Raw genomic sequence first — 19,895 nt, forward strand, 5'->3', positions numbered from 1 at the left:
TTTCATTTTGTAATAGATGTTTCGCTTCTAAAAGTTAGTTTCAAAAGTACATTTAGTAAGTTGTATTTAGAAAGGAATTTTAAAAAAACTTGTATATTTAGTTATTACCCTTTGACCACACTGGGGACTTTTGTTTTGTTTCAAAATAAACCACCTTCCTTTTTCTTCTCAATATGAATGATATTCTATAAACTATAATATGCATACCTCCAATCAGGTAGATTAACCTGAGACTATTGGGGTCAAATTGTTAGATGTCCTAATGTTGACTGGAGCCTAAAGAATACATGTCTGGCCAAGTGAGAATTCTCCTATTGGTTACCTCTTCCAGTATTTGAGGAGGAAATGTAAAATTTTTTCCCTTACATGGTTCTTGTGTGGGGAGAAGGAGAAATGACAAAGTTTAATTATGTCCTGCTTATTAAAAGTAAATATGTACATAAATGACAGTTGTACATAAATGACAGTTGTTATTAGCAGGCCTCCAAAGACAACTCCTTTAAAGGACTTATCATCTATAATCTCAGCATTTATGATTGGTTATGAAAATTTATGCTGTTGAAGCGTGACTATTCCTTTTTCTCCCTTCACTTTTGCTTATGTTTCACAATTGGTTTAAGTAAAGAAGAAGCAGAATAATGTGAACAAATAACTTTGACTTGACCAAGGTGCGAAGTCTTTCAGAGGCATCAGTGTTAAATTCTAGGCTGGGTTCCTACAGTCCCACCTATCTGGATCTGCTTGAGCCCAAGAGGTTGGAGTCATCATGGGCAACATGACAAGACCCCATCTCAAACAAGCAACCAAAAGCCATGAAAAAAAATATATATATATATATTATCTTGAGACAATATGAAGTTTAAATTTATTAAAGATTTATGAAACTACTTACTATGTTCCAGTCATCATTTAAGTACTTTATAAATACTAATTTACAGAATTCTTCATAAACCTGTCCAAATAGCTGGGAGTTGGTAGCTCACAAAAGACTTGCTATAGTTGTGCAGAACCTAGCTGATTTTTAACACAAAGGCAAAACGCTTTTGCTGATACTTGATTTTAATTTTCAATATGCTGAGGCTGTTGTAGTGAAAAATGGTACAATATCAAAATTTAAGAATTTTAGTTAAATCCTATTTGATCTCCTTTTAAGGACTTCAAATATACTAGGGTATTATTGCTAAAATAATACTGGAAACATTTATCAATATGTGTGTTTCATGAAATGACATGCATGGGTGAAATGCTGTTTTATTATGCATTTCAAATTAGATTTTATAAAGAAGAACAAATGTTAATGTTGTCATCTCCTGTATCAAATTTCTCCTTTTGTCTTCTGATTCTCATGTGGTAGTGTATTTACTCCTTTTTGGCCAGTTGAGCCCCAGAAAAAAGAAGAGCTTCAAGCAAGTACACGATGGCATGTTTAATTTTTTTCCCTTTTAGCTTGCCTACATATTTTATAGTTTATAAAGTATGTATTGCAGCTCTGCCATGTTCATTTTGAACACTTCATCTAAGAACCAAAATTACAAGGACAAGTAAACAGTATAAAAATGTCTGTCAGACTATACTTTTTAATATAGTAGGTGAATGAATTATTAAGAATTGGGCTTAGTCTCATTTACTGTGTAGAAGATTTTGATATCCTTTTCAGATATATTTTCCTTATCAGTTAAAATGAATTAAAGTTATTAGATTATTTTTTTCCAGAGATTAAAATTGTTTTATACCTTCCATTTCCATACATTTAAGTTTATGTGCTCCAAAGTATTTTCATTGTAAGACCAAGTATTCTGGTGTGAATTGTTTATCTGAATGCTTTTATATAGTACTTTTCTTGCTCTTTCTTTTATTTTATTCATACAAAGTTTTGTTTGAGTCACTCACCTAGCAAATTTCATCTTTTAACTTCAAGGTTGGCCAACTACTGCTAGTAGACTGAATTGGCCTTCCATCTACTTCTGTGATTGAGGAGTATAGCCATACTCATTTGTTTATGTATTACCTGTGATTGCTTTCACACTATAACAACACAATTGGATAGTTAAGACAGAGACTGAATGGACCCCAAAGCCTAAAATATCTACTGTCTAACCCTTTAAAGCAGCAAACAGCCAAGTTTTTTGTAAATTCCGGAGAGAACTTAGTTTGGGGCCTGGCCAGTTGGCCCATAGATTGTTTGGGTATTTAGGAAGGCAATTTACTCTTACTGAATTGATGATTCAGTTGAACTTTCAAGTGACTAAGCAATTGCAGTTTCTATAGATCAATACGTTTTGAGTTAATAACAATTTATAAGACTATTTCCCATAAAATTAAGGAATTCCAGTGTTATTAATCTGATAAATTGATTTATTTGAACTTGTTGAAAATTGAAGTAAATATTCTTTAAGGTTACCTATATTTCTGTGGTTCTAATACTAGATATTGCATACTTGAAGTTTGTCTTCAAAAGTAACATACCTGTTCAGGTGTGATGACTCATGCCTAATATCCCAGCTATTCAGGAAGTTGAAATAGGATCACAGTTCAAGGCCAGCTCAGGCAAACAAATAATTTCATGTGATCCCTTCTAAACAATAAAAAGCAGGATATGATGGTATGTAGATAAGGAGGATAGCATTCCTGGCCAGTCCAGCCAAAAAAAATGAGACTTTATTCAAATAATAATGAAAAAGACGTGAAAGTGTGACTCAAGTGGTAGATCACCTGCTTTGCAAGCAGTATCACAGTATCACCAAAAGAACCCAACAACAACAAAAAGTAATTTGTATTAATTGGAAAAGAAAATAAACTTTATTGTATTAATTGGAAAAGAAAATAAGCCTTATTTTGAAATTTTTTTATTTAGTAAAACAAGCTCAATGAATAAAACCAGAAACTCATTTGTAAGTTAAGGCTAGCTACTGGGAAATGAAAAATTAAAATTATTTGTTTTAGTAGCCTCTGCTTTATTTAAACATTTTAGCTTTAATGAAGAATGTCTGTGACTTGTTTTTGTACTTTTACTTTTTTTATATTACATGAAAAAGTATCTTAGATGATAGTTAATTTTCATATTAAGTAAGACTGAAGTTAAACATTTTTTAATCTTAAAAGTCCTTGCTAAAATATAAAAGGCAGCTAGACCATATTCTTCACCGTTTTAAATTATTTTGTTAGTATTTTATAATAGTTAATTCATAATATTAGTTCCTTATCAAATATTAGGCATGTCTAATTTCAGAGTACTAAGATTTAATTCACATTAGTGGAGTAATTAAAAATAAGATTATAGGGGCTGGGAGTTTGGCCTAGTGGTAGAGTGCTTGCCTAACATACATGAAGACCCAGGTTCGATTCCTTGGTATCACATACATACATAGGAAACCAGAAGTGATGCTGTGGCTCAAGTGGTAGAGCACTAGCCTGGAGAAAGCCCAAGGACAGTGCTCAGGCCCTGAGTTCAAGCCCCAGGACTGCCACCAAAAAAATTTACATATTCACTGTTCTGTTAGGTTTTTTTTCCTGTAAGCATTAAGTATTCATGTACTCATCTTTCCAAACTTTACCAGATAGAAAAGTTCTGTCTGCTTTTTTGGATGCCTTGTGATGTATTTCCAAATAGAAAAGTTTTGTATATTCAGTCAGTTTTGTATACACCAGTCAGACAAATAAACCTTTGCTACATATAGTAATTTGAATGAATATTAGCAATATTATATTGACTGAAAGGAATATATTCAAAATGATTATCAAAATATTACCAAAAATTATACTTCTTTTAGAAAGTAAAAAAAAATGGCCACAACTAAACATTATTTGTCTTAAGAATACAAATAAGAGAAAAATCCAGTGTTAGTAAAAGAAAGAGCTAAAAGCAGTAAAAACTGTAGACTTCAGGACAATAAAATCCTAGGTAGGAGGAGCTAAGAAAAGATGACATGGAGAAACAAATACATAGGTAGAAGTTGTCAGTTTTCTAACTAGTATTACGGTAAATATTAAATACAAAGTGGGCCATGCATGGACTCAAGAACTATAATTAATCAAACTTATGTGCCTTATGATATTTAAAGACCAGAGTGTGTAAGACTTGGACATACACATATATTTGTTTAAAGCTAATCATGGCATATAATTTGAACATTTGCTCTTATACTAAAGCATGATGTTTAACAGATATTTTAGTTTAAAAATGCTCATTGGCACATCTAATGATACTGCATTTAGTCAATGATAATTTGACATATGTCCCATTTTATAGGTAATCTTTATATTCTTGTTTATGGAAATTTATTTTCCTCTATATGACAGTTTCAGCATGTGCAAAAAATAAGCACATGACAAGTTAGTTATACCCAAAGAGTAATGTTTGTCTTTTTATGTAGTTTACTTGCCCTTCTGTGTTCATTTAATGTTTCATTGCAGATATGTAGACATTTTGTGTGGTCTTGATTTACCTTTGCAATGATAATGTTAAGTTAGATAAAATCCTGTTTTGAGTAGGTCTTATCAGCAGTGTCCTAAGTGCCTAATTTCTTTTTGTTCATAAGTTAGAATTGATTTAATATTGCAGAGCCTTTTAAGTTAAGCATTTTGAAAGCAGCTTCTGCCTTTCCTTTTCTTGTGGCAGTGTGTTGCTGAAGTGCTTCCAGAGACACTGGTACTTCAATAGGGCTTTTCCCTTTATTTTTTTACATTGCTCTAGTTTTTTCTTTCTTTTAAATCAAAACATTTTGCTCAGATTCACTTAATGCATGCTGTATCAAACATTTTTCACCAGTTAGTATGATAGCTGCTTTCAGCCCTCATCTGGTTTGAGAATGTACTCTACTTGATTGCCATTGATGCATGTTTGTTCTCTTTGTGTGTAGGTCCTATTCATAGTCAGTTGGAATTTCTGAGCGACTCTTGGGCACGCCTGAAACAAAGCAGAGATTGGTTGTACAACTCCTCTTACTCCTTTGAATCTGATTTTGATCTTACCAAGTCCTTGGGAGTTCACACATTGATTGAAAATGTCGTAAGCTTTGTGAGTGGAGATGTGGGGAATGCCCCAGGTTTTAAAGAGCCAGAGGAAAGCATGTCTACCAGTCCCCAGGCCTCTATCATTGCAATGGAACAGCAGCAGTTAAGGGCAGAAGTAAGTAAGTCTTTGAGATTTACTCTTCCGGACGTCTCTTCTGGAGACTCTAGAAACTTAAATTGAACCACTGAATATATAATTCTAAAAAAAACTTTTCCATTTTCTACTCTTCCTGCCTTTTATCCCTTTAAGCTTTTGGCATCAGCTTCTTAACTAAAACAGCATGGTTTTTTTTATTTTTACTACACCAAATACTCATTTCTTGTTTTAAGAATAAAAAAAGATTTAAAAAAATTTTAAATGATTATTATAAAGGTGATGTTCAGAGGAGTTAATGGTCTGTAAGTCAAAGAGTACATTCATTAGCTGCACGTCAGTGGCTTATACCTGTAATCTTAGCTACTCAGGAGGCTGAGATAGAGGATCTTGGTTCAAAGCCAGCCCAGGCAGAACTCATCTCCATTTAACCACCAGAAAACTGGAAGTGGCTCTGTGGTTCAAGGAGTAGAGCGCTAGCTTGCCTTGAGTTGAAGAGCTCAGGGACAGTGCCTAGGCTCAGAGTTCAAGCTCCACAACTGATCAAAAAAAAAGAGTACATTTCTTTTTGGACACTGTCCTATCTTCCCTTGCTCTCTCCCAATTTTTCCCTCCCACCCCTATGCACAAGTTGTATAGTTCATTTTCAACAATGTCTAGTGAGTACCATTTATTTACCTTTGGTCCCTCCATTTATGTGCCTTCCCAAATGCTCATTTTTAGAGCAAGATGATCTAACCATTACTCTTCCCTTGTCTATATAAATTAGGATGACATTGGCTATCTATGGAAATCCCCCCCTCAGAGCTCCTATTTTTGACCCATTTGTTCATTTTGGACTAAATCTGTAGTTCAGATTAGGACCCCATAAAAACGATCCAACTTGAAGAAACTAGGGGTCAAAAAGCTCAGTGACTTTACCAAGGTCACTCAGGATGTAAAAGAGTTGGCCTTGATGCCAATCTCTAACATTTAAATGGGACTGGAAATTTAACATAGCAGTAGAGCATACATGCTTCAAGTGCTTAACGTGCAAGCCTATTACTCTTCACATTATACTCTGCAGCTTCTTTTATATTAAAGTATGTTAAAGAATTTTAAGATACTTTGGTTTTTTTTTTAGTATTTCTCATAAGGATATGTTATTAAGAAATGTTACATTTTTTTTCTTTTCCTTTTTTTTTTTTTTTGCCAGTCCTGGAACTTTAACTCAAGGTCTAAGCACTGTCTTTGGGTTTCTCAAGGCTAGAGCTCTACCACTTGAGCCACAGCACTACTTTTGGCTTTTCCTATATATGTGGTACTGAGGAATCAAGTCTGGGTCTTCATGCATCCTACCACTAGGCCAAACTTGTAGTCCCCACAGTATATTGTCTAAGTGGTATACATAATTCTTATATATCTGAGTTCAATAACAAACTTAATTTTTTTTTCCCCCTTCAAGCTTCGTTTAGAGGCACTTCACCAGATCCTTGTCCTGTTGTCTGGGATGGAAGAAAAAGGTAGCATCTCACTGGCAGGAAGCCGGTCCAGTTCAGGCTTTCAGTCATCCACACTGCTCACGTCTGTAAGACTGCAGTTTCTAGCAGGGTGTTTTGGTTTAGGCACTGTTGGACATACAGGAGCCAAAGGAGAGAGTGACCGATTGCATCACTATCAGGTAGGTAACATCTTGCAATATGTTCAGATCTTATAGTCTTTTTACAAAGCTAATTTAATAATGTGAAATTTTGTGGCAATCATGATTGAGGTTTAACATTATAAAGATCTTAGAATTATTATTATTATTATTATTATTATTATTATTATTATCCCTGAGCTCTTCAGCTCAAGGTTAGTGCCTTATCCCTGGAGCCACAGGACCACTTCCTGTTTTCTAGTGGTTAATTGGCGGTAAGAGTCTCATGGACTTTAGTGCCCAGGCTTGCTTTGAACCTCGATCCTCAGATCTTAGCCTTCTGAGTAGCTAGGACTACAGACATGAGCCACCATGCTAGGCTCTTTTTTTTTTTTTTTTTTTTTTTTTTGACCAGTTCTGGGGCTTCAGCTCAGGGCTTGGGCACTTCACTTGGATACTTTTTGCACAAAACTAGTGCTCTACTACTTGAGCCACAGTGCCGCTTCCAGCTTTTTCTGTGTGTATGTCATACCAAGGAATTGAACCCAGAACTTCGTGCAAGCTAGGCAAGCCCTCTACTAGGCTGTGCTCCTGCCCCTAAGATTACTTCTTAAGAATCCTCATTGGTCAACACAGTGGGGATTAGGTGAGCCCTAGTACTATATTGCTTTAGCCAGATGGCCTAGAGCTCAATCTGAGTTAAAATAAAGCTTAGATTTTGAAAGGTGCATTTTAAGAATTTACATTTTAGGTTTAATTGTTTTGCCTAGTTTTTCTAATTCCTTTTATAATTTTTTTTAGAAGTCTATGTTTTCTGTACTTGTAGAAGAAAACTGTTTTGGGAAGGAGAAGGATTAACAGAACAAAGAATTTTCAAGCAGTTTAAACTGGATTTATTATAAATCTTACATTTTATGTTTTTATTTCATTTAATACTCTAAAAACAAAGCATAGATAAATGACAAACTATTATTCCTTCAGCTAAAATAAAAATCTTATTGCTAATTTAGAAATGAATATTTCTGTGTAATTTAGGATGGGATCAGAGCAGCTAAGAGAAATATTCAGATTGAAATCCAGGTAGCTGTGCATAAGATTTATCAACAGTTGTCTGCTACCTTGGAGAGAGCTCTGCAAGCAAATAAGCATCACATTGGTAAGTAACTGTCTCAGTGAATATGAGATGCAGGATACACTTTGGCCTGAGGTTATGGTAGATAATATTCTAAATTTTATGTTTACTATTAGTAGATCTACTGACAAAGAACAAATATTTGAAAACAGATTGGTATTCAATATTACAATTCATGTTTTGGAAAATAACTTATTTGGGCAGGCATTTACTTCAAAGAAGATTATCTGGGAAGAGGGAGTGGGGAATGGAAAGTGGGAGAAAAACATAGGAGGGGGTAATAATGTTCGACAAGAAACATATTCACTATCTTACATATGTAACTAACCCCTCTGTACATCACCCTGACAATAAAATTTAAAAAAAAATTCTCACCTGTTACTCTCTCTCTTATTTTTTAGAAGCCCAGCAGCGTCTCCTTTTGGTCACAGTTTTTGCCCTGAGTGTTCATTATCAACCAGTGGATGTTTCCTTGGCAGTTTCCACTGGTTTGTTAAATGTACTGTCACAGTTGTGTGGCACCGACACCATGCTGGGACAGCCCTTGCAGCTATTGCCAAAGACAGGTGTTTCCCAGCTTAGCACAGCTTTGAAAGTGGCCAGTACAAGGTTGCTCCAGATTCTAGCCATCACTACAGGGTAAGTATGGTAAATATCTTGGCAGAAGTATCTGGGGACTAGTTTTTTCTACATTTTCCAAATGTTTGCGCTCCTCTGTTGATATGTCTTCTTTTCCGTAGGACTTACGCTGATAAACTAAGCCCCAAGGTAGTTCAGTCCTTGTTGGATCTACTCTGTAGTCAGTTGAAGAATTTGTTGTCCCAAACCGGTGTACTACTTATGGCTTCTTTTGGAGAAGGGGAAGAAGAGAGTGAAGAGGAAAAAAAAGTTGACTCCAGTGGAGAAACTGAGAAGAAAGATTTCAGAGGTGTCAAGCTTTTTTCTCTGCCATTATTATAAGCATATTAAATTCTCATTGTGTGCATACAAAACTTTTTTGCTATTATGAGACATGGAAGATTTTTATTTCTTCATTTAGAATGCCCCCCCCCCCCTTATTTTTGTGGGTCTTGGGGCTTGAACTCTGTCTGGGCATTCTCCCTGAGATCTTCAGCTCAAGGCTGAAGGCCCTACCCCTGGGCCTGGGCACTGTCCCTGAGCTCAAAGCTACTGCCCTACCCTTGAGCCAAGTCCTACTTCCCATTTTCTAGAGGTTAACTGGAGATAAGAGTCTCAGGTCCCTTTGTGCCCTGGCTGGCTTTGAACCTTGATCCTCAGATCTCAGCCTCCTGAGTATCTAGAATTACAGGCATGGGCCACCACACCCGGCTTACAATGCCCCCCTTTATCTACTAATTTGTTTTAATATTTGGGAACTGGGTTATAACTAGAAGAGCTCAACTTCTTAGACTATTCTGTTCTGTAGTGACTAACCAAATTTTTCATTATATTGAGCCATTAGAATTTTTAGTTACTCATACATAGTTTGTGTTCTGGCTTCATAAGGACCACGTTTTTTAGTAGAACTCATTCCCTAAAAATTGAGCTACTGCATACATCTTTTATATAATTAGGAGAATAGAGTTCTAAAATTGATCATGCATTGAAAAAGGATTGTGAACCTCCTGTGTATCATTCACCATACACCTCTGGAAGCCCTTAAGACCCTTTCTAGATTTAGGGGTATGGATAGAGGGGGAGAACAAGTTACTTTAACCATTCATTGTCCAGTTCCATCTATAAAGATAGAACCAACCTCTCAAGATTGTAATACGATTTAAATAATTTAAAACCTGTAAAGCAGGTAGTGTCTATTGTGTAGTGAAAGTTCAGTTAATCTTAATAATGGAGTATTATAATGAATAATATTAGAAATGAAATTAAAATCATAGTATTACAGGTTGTGGGACTGATAAGTTTCTTTATAGAATGTGAAAAAAGTCCTTTTTTGTTAAAAAAAGATGATAATGGCAAAGTATAATTAATAATATTCATTTTAGTCAAATACATTCAGATACACACCTTGTTTTATGATTTTTAGGGGGTTTATAGTCTTCTTAAAACTTTAGTAGAGGGCCGGGAGTTTGGCCTAGTGGTTAAAGTGCTTGCCTAGCATGCATGAAGACCCGGGTTCGATTCCTCAGTACCACATACATAGCAAAAAGCCGGAAGTGGTGCTGAGGCTCAAGTGGTAGAGCTCTAGCCTTGAGAAAGTCCAAGGACAGTGCTCAGGCCCTGAGCTCAAGCCCAGGACTGGCAAAAAAAAAAAAAAAAAAAAAAAACTTTAGTAGAATATTAGATGGGAGTAGGGAACTCTAATTTCTAGAAAGAGGGTTTAAAGAAATGGATAAAATGCTGGGCGCCAGTGGCTCATGTCTGTAATCTTAGATACTGAGGTGGCTGAGATCTGAGGAAGCTAGCCCAGGCAGAAAAGTCCCTGTGAGACTTTGTTTTGTTTTGTTTTGCTAGTCTTGGGCTTGTCCTGAGCACTGTCCTTGGGTTTTCTCAAGGCTAGAACCCTACCACTTGAGCCACAGCACCACTTCCAGCTTTTCCTATATCTGTGGTATGGAGGAATTGAACCTGGGTCTTCATACATGTTAAGAAAGCACTCTATCACTACCACTAGGCCAACCTCTCAGCCCCCTCTGTGAGACTCTTATCTTCAGTTAGCCACTTTGAAAGGTATAAGAAACTGTGGCTCAAGTGGTAGAGCTCTAGCTTTAAGCATATAAAGCCCCAGGGACATTTCCCAAGCCCTGAATTAACCTCCCCAAACAATACCCCCCCCCAAAAAGCCCCACAAAAAATACTCTGACCCGCTTAGTCTTATGTACAGACACATGAGGTAGATTTTGTTTTATTTTTTTTCCCATCTGTTCTGGTAAAATTTTCAAATGTAAGTAGTTTATTAAAAGCCTAGATTGTGAATTAGCTTTGTGCTACCAGAGTACAATTGTAAACTCAGTGAAAGAAGATGATTCTTTTTGAATTTTGATTATAATGTAAACTTGTCTCTTTCTTTATAAGCTGCTCTCAGGAAACAACATGCAGCAGAACTCCATCTAGGGGATTTTTTAGTTTTTCTTCGCAGAGTTGTATCTTCAAAAGCCATTCAATCAAAAATGGCTTCCCCGAAGTGGACAGAAGTGCTTCTAAATATAGCATCTCAGAAGTGTTCTTCAGGTACATATGTCATTTGACTTTGTCTCGTATATATACAATACATATATATATATATATAATTACTATTATTTTTTTTTTGCCAGTCCTGGGCCTTGAACTCAGGGCCTGGGCACTGTTCTTTTGCCTGTACTACTTGAGCCTCAGTAACACATCTGGCCTTTTCTGTTTATGTGATACTGAGGAATCGAACCCAGGACTTCATACATGGTAGGCAAGCATTCTACTACTAGACCACATTCCCAGACCTTGGCTTCATTTTTATCTCACATGTATTTTATTTTATTATTTTATTTTTTTGTGTGTCATGGGGCTTGAACTTCGCCTGGGCACTGTCCCTGAGCTCTTCAGCTCAAGGCTACTACCCTACCCTTGAGCCAAGCCCCACTTCCCATTTTTCTAGAGGTTTAGTGGAGGTAAGAGTCTCAGGTCCTTTTGTGCTATGGCTGGCTTTGAACCTTGATCCTCAGATCTCAATCTCCTGAGCCACCATGCCTGGCTCACATGTATTTTATTAAATAATGCCAGACTTGAAAATATAAGGTACTTGATCTTTTTCAAGGCTTTTCTTTTTTGTTTCCTAAATACTTGTCTTATTGAAAGAAAACTCCAATTTCAGTGGTAAAAATTGGGAGATTGGTATACAACAATAGAAAATGGTACTGGTGCCAGATGCTAGTGGCTCTTGCCTATATTTCTAGATATTTAGGAAACAGACCTGGAGGATCCTGGTTCAGAGCCATCTTGACTAGAAAAGGATGAGGCTTCATCTCCAAAAAGTCAATAAAATGCTGGACTGAAGCTGTCGCTTAAGTGACAAGGAACTTCAGGCATAAGCAAGAAAACCAAGCAAAAGCCCGAGGTCATGTGTTCAAGCCCTGGCATCACTATAAACAAAACAAAACAAAAACAAGAAATGTCAGTGGAGAAGATTGTGAAAATACGATCTTATTTGCTCAAATAATACATCTTAAAATTAAGTGGAGAATGTCTAATATGGTAATTCATAGTTCTGACCTCATTTCTTAGATTGTCAAGAGACAGATCTAAATTTGTCCATTCTCACTTATCATTATGGGAGTTCAGTTTGATAGATGATTATGTAATACCTATGACAGCTCTAAATAAGAAGGTTAGTTCCTGGTTCTTTGAAAGTCTGATGGACTGTTTTATATAGAGTACTGACAGTCCTGACTAGTCTTTAAAAAATTATGTCTTTTGTGTCTATATCCTGGAGGTCCTTTCATTTAGCGTCATACTATATGGCCTTATGTATCTCAGTTTTGTTCTGTTATAAATCTCTGCTAGTAGAACCCAAGGTTCATGACAAATGAGGGAAACCATTGAATCTGTGTTCCTTTGAGTCTGGCTTACTTCACTTAATATGATTTTTTTCTAAGTCTTTCCATTTCCTTACAAATGGGGGGATGTCGTTCTTTCTGACAGCTACATAGAATTCCATTGTGTATAAATACCATATCTTGTTGCTCCCCTCATCAACTGAGGGGCATCTGGGTTAGTTTCATATCTTTGCTATGGTAAATAGTGCTGCAGTGAACATCATTGTGCTAGTGGATTTAGTATGTCCTTGTTTCTGGATGATGGGGTAAATGCCAAGTAGTCATAGGGGAGTTCTATGTTTAGTCTTTTGAGAAACTGCCATACTGCTTTCCTTAGTGATTGAATGAGTTTGCACTCCCACCAACAGTGTAGTAGTGATCCCTCCTGGCTACATCCCTTCCAGCATCTGTTGTTACTAGATTTCTTGATCCTGGCCATTGTAACTGGAGTGAAATGGATTCATCACAGGGATGCAAAGCTGGTTCAACATACGCAAATCAATATAATTCAACACATCAACAGGAGCAAGGACAAGAATCACATGATTGTCTCAATAGATGCAGGCAAGGCATTTGACAAGCTCCAACACCCCTTTATGCTAAAAGCTCTGGAGAAACTAGGAATCCTTGGAACTTTCCTCAGTATAATAAAGGCTGTGTATGTCAAACACATTATACTTAATGGCGAAAAGCTAAAGCCATTTCCTCGAAAATCAGTAACGAGACAAGGATGCCCATTCTCTCTACTCCTCTTTCACATAGTATTAGAATTCCTAGCCAGAGCAATAAGACAAGAAGCAAGCATAAAGGGGATCCAAATAGGGAAAGAGGAAGTGAAACTTTCCCTCTTTGCAGATGACATGATTCAGTATTTAAAGAACCCGATAGACTCCACTCCCAAGCTGCTTGAGCTGATTCAAAACTTTGGCAAGGTAGCAGGGTATAAAATTAACCCACAATGTATAATTTTTATTATTATGCATTTCCAGAACATTTTCAGTGTCCCCAATGTGTTCTGAATATGAACAAAAGACTCTATGCAATGTTCCATGTTATGGCTTATTGTATATTGTGTATATTTACATTCTCTATATGCTTTAACAGTATTTCTTCCTAGTATAACTTAAAGTGAACCTTACTTCATATTAAGTTCTTAAAACAGAAACAAAACTCATTTTTATTTGAATCTGCTTTTATTAATTACATGTGTGAAAGAAATACATACACATATATGTTTTTGAGTGTGTGTGTGTGTCTGTTTCTGTGTTCATTCAGTTTCTATCTTTGCTGACTTTGGAAATGTATAAGCTATTTTTTCCCCTTTAACCCTAAAAATTTCTGTGAAATATGGATCAAACAAGGGAGAGCCAATGAGAGTATAAGTAAGCATTAACTTTAGAGATTCACAGACCTATTTAAATACTGCCTTTATTGAACTGTATGGCTTTGGTCCCTCAGTTTGCTATTAGTTAAATGGAGCTATAAAGTTCTGGGTCTGTGAGGACAAACAGGAAGGATTACTACATGTAAAATGCATGGTGGAGTACATGACACTGGTAGTTATTACACTGCTTATCCAATGATATACATAAGTATATGTATGTATATATGACATGTATATATATTAACGAAAGCATAAACATGCATATGTGCATTAGCGGCTATAAGAAATCATGTGGTAGTAATTTTAAATGAAGTTTATTCCACTCATAAATGCTTAACAGCCTCAGAGAATTTAACATATTGATGATAAAAAATGTCTCTCCTTCCCCCAAGGTATTCCTCTAGTTGGTAACTTAAGAACGAGACTGCTTGCACTTCATGTCCTTGAAGCTGTGCTACCAGCTTGTGAAACTGGTGTAGAAGATGACCAGATGGCCCAGGTTTCTGTTTTTGAAGTTATTATAAGAGGTTTTCTATATTTGCAACATGATTCACACAAAATCAAAACTTATATACGTGTAGTTCCTTTGCTTGTAAATGTGCCATCTATCCAGTAGCATACTTTTCATTTTCATTGCTTTTTTATTAGTTTCAAGCAGAGAGAAAAATTAAGTTATGGGGTGTGAGAAGTAGAGGGATAACGAATACATTTAAGATCAAAAGGAAAGGTCGGTCTGAGAGAGAAATGTGTAAGTTATACAGCCTAACCAGAGTTCGTAGCTATGACAGTGGAACCTACTTTGTAGTGATTTAAAAATAATTATTTCACTTATAACGACCATAGTAGCTGTTGGACATTCATATATTTAAATTTCATTCATGACTTAATATTAGTTATATGCTATATCTTTTATTAAAATTTACTTTATATAAATTTCATTATCTTTTTCCTTCAATGAAACAGGTTGTTGAACGATTATTTTCCCTTCTGTCGGATTGTATGTGGGAGACTCCCATTGCTCAGGCCAAACATGCCATTCAAATAAAAGAAAAAGAGCAAGAAATAAAATTACAGGTAATTGATTCTTCCAAAAGGTTGGTCAGTGGGTTGGTCCTTCCTTTTTTCCTTCCTTTTCTCTCTCACTTGCCTGCCTGCCTGCCTCCCTCCCTCCTTTCCTTCCTTTCTGTGGTGATGTGTAGGGAATCTTGAGCTTGCTTATGGCTGATGCTTTACCATTTAAGCCACACCTCTAGCTTCAAAATTGTAGTAAGGTACTGGTAAATATGCTATGTCTAGTCTCCGCAATCAAGGTCCTCCAAGAGATCTTGCTCTATCAGTTATTCTTTCCTCTCTCCTGGTTCCTTTCCTCAGCTTATGACCATGTTTATACCCTTTAAGTCACATTTTATCCATGAAGAATTCTTTATCTTCTCTCTTGTCTCTCACTACTAAGTTTCTCAAGTGCATAATCTTTGTTACTTCCTTCTCATTACCACTTCTTCTTAACTGTTTATGGCCAATTGAGATACCAAAATTAAATGATAAAGACATTTGTTAATTGCTGAATACAATATATAGTTGTTCTTCATTATCTATGGGGAATTGATTCCAGTATCTACTCATGATACCAAAATAAGTGAGTACCCCAGATTCTTATATAAAATGGTGTGGTATTTGCATATAAACTATGTATATCCTTTCATATTTTATACCATCCCTAGATTATTTTTGATACTTAGTACAGTGTAAATACTATACAAATTGCTGTAATACAGGAAAGACAAAATATAAAAGAAAGAAGTATAAATATCTTCAATATAGAAGTTTCTTTTTTTAATTTATTTTTTTCATATATTTTTTATTGTAATTAATAGAAGGATTACATGATATTTGCCAGATAGAAGGTGCATTAATTCGCATACATTGATACCCTTTCACATGTCTTGGTCCCCATTTCCCTCCCCCAAGCCCCTATCCAATTTCAAATAACCAAATGCAAATATATCCGATATATCAGGTAACAAAGTGAGATACTATAACAATATGAGATAACCAAGGGACAGCAAAAGAGATGAGAGATAACATAGTACCTTAAGGCCACCAATCATTCATTATATGGCTTTTTGTTTCTATATCCTAGAGGTCCTTTCATTTAGCATCATACTATATGGCCTTATGTATCTAGGTTTTGCTCTATTGCAAATCTCTGCTAGGAGAGCCCAAGGTTTCTACTGATTATGACAAATGAGGGAAACCATTGAGCTTAAGTTCCTCTGAGTCTGGCTTACTTCACTTAATATGATTTTTTCTAAGTCTTTCCATTTCCTAACAAATGGGGCAATGTCGTTCTTTCTGACAGCAGCATAGAATTCCATTGTGTACAAATACCACAAAGATGTGGTATAGAAGTAGTTTCTTAAAAAATATTTTTAGTCAGTATTTTACTTATTCTGTAGATACAAGATTTGAGATGTAGATCTAGTGTCTTTGTGCATGTTTTCCTTGGCCATTGCAAACTGTCCTCTGTTGATTTCAAAACAGTACTTTTCTTCTCTGTGTATACCCTATGCTTTGTCAGTTCTTGTTTCCCTCTGAAAGTAGCTATTCTTTGGTATTTCATCTAAAAATGTTGATTTTCGTTTTTATCCTTGATTTTACAGCAGTCTTGTCTATATCCATAATCATTTTACCTACATGGAGTGCCTTCCAATCTTACTGCAACCTCAGTGTCTCTGCGTCAAACTTTCCTCTTTTCTTCCTATCCCAGTTTTCAGTGATAGTTTTACCATCCACCTAATTTCCTAAATCTTAATCTAAACCTAGGGTTCAAGATTCTTCTAATGGCGTCACCCATGTAGCCACTAAGCTTCATTAATTGTACTTTCTAAAGAGTACTTGAATTCCATATGTCTAAATTCTTCTCTTAGTTTTCATGATTCCAAATTTTCCTTCCATGTTAGTGTAATAGCCTCTCATTCTCCTTTATGGTTTTCCTTTTTCTGTTTCATTTAAGTGTCAGAGCATGCTGTGGTCTGGTTCTGAGATCCCTTCTTTTTTACTCACCTTTTTTCCACTACCCTTCTTCCTTGTTCTGTACTCTTAAGTAACTTCATTGGATTCATAGGCTTTTTGTTGTTGTTGGTGGTGGTGGTGGTGGTCATGGGGCCTGAACTCAGGGTTTAGTTGCTAGCTGTCCTTGAGCTTTTCTGTTTGAGGCTAGTGCTTTACCACTTTGAGCCACAAGAGCCACTTCTAGTTTTCTGGTGTTCAACTGGAGATAAGAGTCTCATAGACTTTTCTCAACTGGGCTGGCTTCAAAGCACTGTCCTCAGATTTCAGTCTCCTGAGTAGCTAGGATTTATAGGCGTGAACCCCCAGTACCCAGTGCTCCGTAGGCTTTTGATTCTTTAATTTTTAATTTTAGTTTGATAGTTTTTCTTGTCTGTGTTCTTCTGTTGTTGCCCTCTTTTATAATTGCGCTGACCTCACACAAAACATTCCAGTGATTTCTCATCAGTCTTAAAAAAAAAAAAATCTAGACCTTTCTGTCCATTTTCCTTTGCTTGCTGTATTGTGAACTTGCCTTCCTTTTTCCCCATGAGCACATTAAGCTTGTTCTTCTACGAGGGCTTTTCCTTCTGTTTTAGAAACTTTTGTCATTCATGTGTCAACTTAATTATTATTTCTTCATAGTCCCCAGTTTATCCAAAGTAGTTGTCACACAGTGACCCTTTGTCATATTGCTGTTTTAATTTCAATATGCTATTTGCTACCTGTTTTTGTTCCCCTCTTACAAAATGTAAGTTGTATGAAACCAAAGAAATCTTACTCGCCGGGAGTTTGGCCTAGTGGTTAAAGTGCTTGCCTAGCATGCATGAAGACCCAGGTTCGATTCTTCGGTACCACATACATAGAAAAAAAAGCCGGAAGTGATGCTGAGGCTCAAGCGGAAGAGCTCTAGCCTTGAGAAAGTCCAAGGACAGTGCTTAGGTCCAGAGCTCAAGCCCAGGACTGGCAAAAAAAAAAATCTTACTCATCTTATGCATTGCTGGAGATAGAAGACCTTACAGAATGCCTTTGCTTTCTTAATAGGTGTTCATTGGATAGATGAATGGATGAGTTTAGGTCTTCGTTATTTCTTAAAGCAATTCTTTTTTTTTTTTTTTGGTCCTGGGGACTAAACTCAAGGACTGAGCGCTGTCCTTGGACTTTCCTCAAGGCTATTGTTCTACCACTTGAGCCACAGAACCACTTCTGGCTTGTCTATATATGTGGTACCAAGGAATCAAACCCCGGTCTTGATGCGTGCTAGGCAAACACTCTACCACTAGGCTGAACTCCTGGCCTATAGCAATCTCTTGACTATCCTCTCTGTATTCATTCTTCATGTTCCTGGTAAAATGATAGTTTATAAGATATTTTATATTTGCTTTATCTGGATCAAGTAGATAAAGCATCCATGAAGACATTCCTTAAAATGGCATGCAAGATCTTCCATAGTCATGTTCCTTTTTCTCTTTCTGGGTTGTTTTCTACTGTTCTCATCCACCAGACATTTCAGCTGGCAGTGATTTCAAATTACAAATCTCTTGAACCTTTATTGTATGGCATTGTACAAATTGCCTGAAGTGCCTTTCTTTTTGAGTCACCTGCTTAATTCCTTGTTATCATTCAAGACCCATCTTGCAAATCACCCTCTTTTGAACGCTTCCTTTGCCCTTCTCAAGTGTAGTTAGAAACTGACTTTTCTACCATATTGATCATGTTGCCTCTGTTACTTTCTCACTGCATAACTATATTATTTGTTTCCATGTCCCCTAAGTGAATGATAAGCTCTTTGTAGTCAGGGACCACATAGCCTGTGTTTCCACTGCCTTCCTAACAACTGATAATTGGTAGATATTTAATATATATGGAATAAGACCAAGGAGCTTCACAATAATATCAGAGGTTTGGTTTACTCCCAAATACTAATGCTGAAGCTTTTCTGGTAGAAGCAAGGAGAGCTAGAAGAAGAAGATGAAAATCTTCCTATACAAGAAGTATCTTTCGATCCAGAAAAAGCTCAGTGTTGCCTTGTGGAAAATGGACAGATTTTAACTCATGGCAGTGGAGGAAAAGGATATGGATTGGCGTCAACTGGAGTAACTTCTGGGTGCTATCAATGGAAGGTATGTAGATTACTTGACCTCTAGTAAAGTTAGCATTAATAGAACTAATAGTGGTTGAGGATAAGGTGCTTTAGCAATAAGAGGCAGAGGTCAAGGCTGGAGCAATGCTTTCTTTGGCCTTTTGTTGTTTCTTTTTTCTATTGTCTAAAACTTTGCTGTAACTTTGGGAATTGTTTTAAAACATTTTCCCCTCCTAGTTGGAGGATTGAGCAATACATTTATCATCATTTCAGTCTACCCAGAGCTCACTTTCAGGTATTTTTGCATCATTTCCCATCCTTCTGGAAGAGAGAGCACTATAAGCTAATTTTTATTCTTTGATCAACCCATAGCCTCTTTGTGGCAATATTTGGAACCTTTCTCTTCCTGTTTAGCAGAGCCATTGGGGAAGTGGTCTTTTTTTGGCCTGGGTGAAAATGGCTTCAGGGACATATGGAGTTTTCTAAGACTAGTGATGACAAAAGTCTCTGGTGCAGGTCTGCTGAAAACAGACTGGAACAGTGATGTCTGGAGCCAGAGTTACATTTTGGCAGCAAGTGGCTTTGGTTACCATGTAGCTTCTTCAAGATGACTAGGGGGTGTTCCAACAGCTGGCTTCTTGACTGGTTGTTTTTTGCTCAAGGCAAAAGAAACATTAAGGGCCAGGAGCATGGCCCAGTGGTAAAGTGCTCGCCTAGGTCTCGAAGCCCTGGGGTTGATTTCCTGGAACCATATACACAGAAAAAGCCAGAAGTGGCATTGTGGCTCAAGTGGCAGAGTGCTAGTCTTGAGCAAAAAGTGTTCTAGGACAATGCCCAGGCCCTGAGTTCAAACCCCAAGACTGGCAAAAAAAAAAAAAAAAAACCCAAACAAACAAAAAAACAAGCATTAAAAGAGATGCCTACAATAATTAAGGCTTATTAACTTTATTTAACAGTGATTTTTAACAGTATTTAATTGGATTTGTTTCCTTAGCCATGC

The 19,895-nt window shown here is 36.5% G+C and overlaps 1 protein-coding gene across 11 annotated transcripts in view; it reads left to right on the forward strand.

The window, feature by feature from the left end:
* The window catches only part of Herc1 (HECT and RLD domain containing E3 ubiquitin protein ligase family member 1), a 183,000-nt gene that overhangs the window by 92,630 nt on the left and 70,475 nt on the right, over window positions 1–19,895 (forward strand). For 10 of the 11 annotated variants that reach the window (XM_090358216.1, XM_090358217.1, XM_090358226.1 and 7 more), the window contains 9 exons: window positions 4,860–5,128; window positions 6,552–6,767; window positions 7,761–7,881; window positions 8,259–8,496; window positions 8,598–8,785; window positions 10,888–11,043; window positions 14,157–14,263; window positions 14,728–14,838; window positions 18,759–18,935. In XM_090358216.1, the coding sequence (XP_090214342.1) occupies window positions 4,860–5,128; window positions 6,552–6,767; window positions 7,761–7,881; window positions 8,259–8,496; window positions 8,598–8,785; window positions 10,888–11,043; window positions 14,157–14,263; window positions 14,728–14,838; window positions 18,759–18,935 (1,583 nt within the window). The remainder of the gene's footprint in view (window positions 1–4,859; window positions 5,129–6,551; window positions 6,768–7,760; window positions 7,882–8,258; window positions 8,497–8,597; window positions 8,786–10,887; window positions 11,044–14,156; window positions 14,264–14,727; window positions 14,839–18,758; window positions 18,936–19,895) is intronic. The other variant, XM_090358218.1, reaches the window with a different exon arrangement.

The sequence above is a fragment of the Megascapheus bottae genome, chromosome 25 (genome assembly GCF_031878675.1).
Source record: "Megascapheus bottae isolate mThoBot1 chromosome 25, mThoBot2.hap1, whole genome shotgun sequence".
NCBI lineage: Eukaryota > Metazoa > Chordata > Mammalia > Rodentia > Geomyidae > Megascapheus > Megascapheus bottae.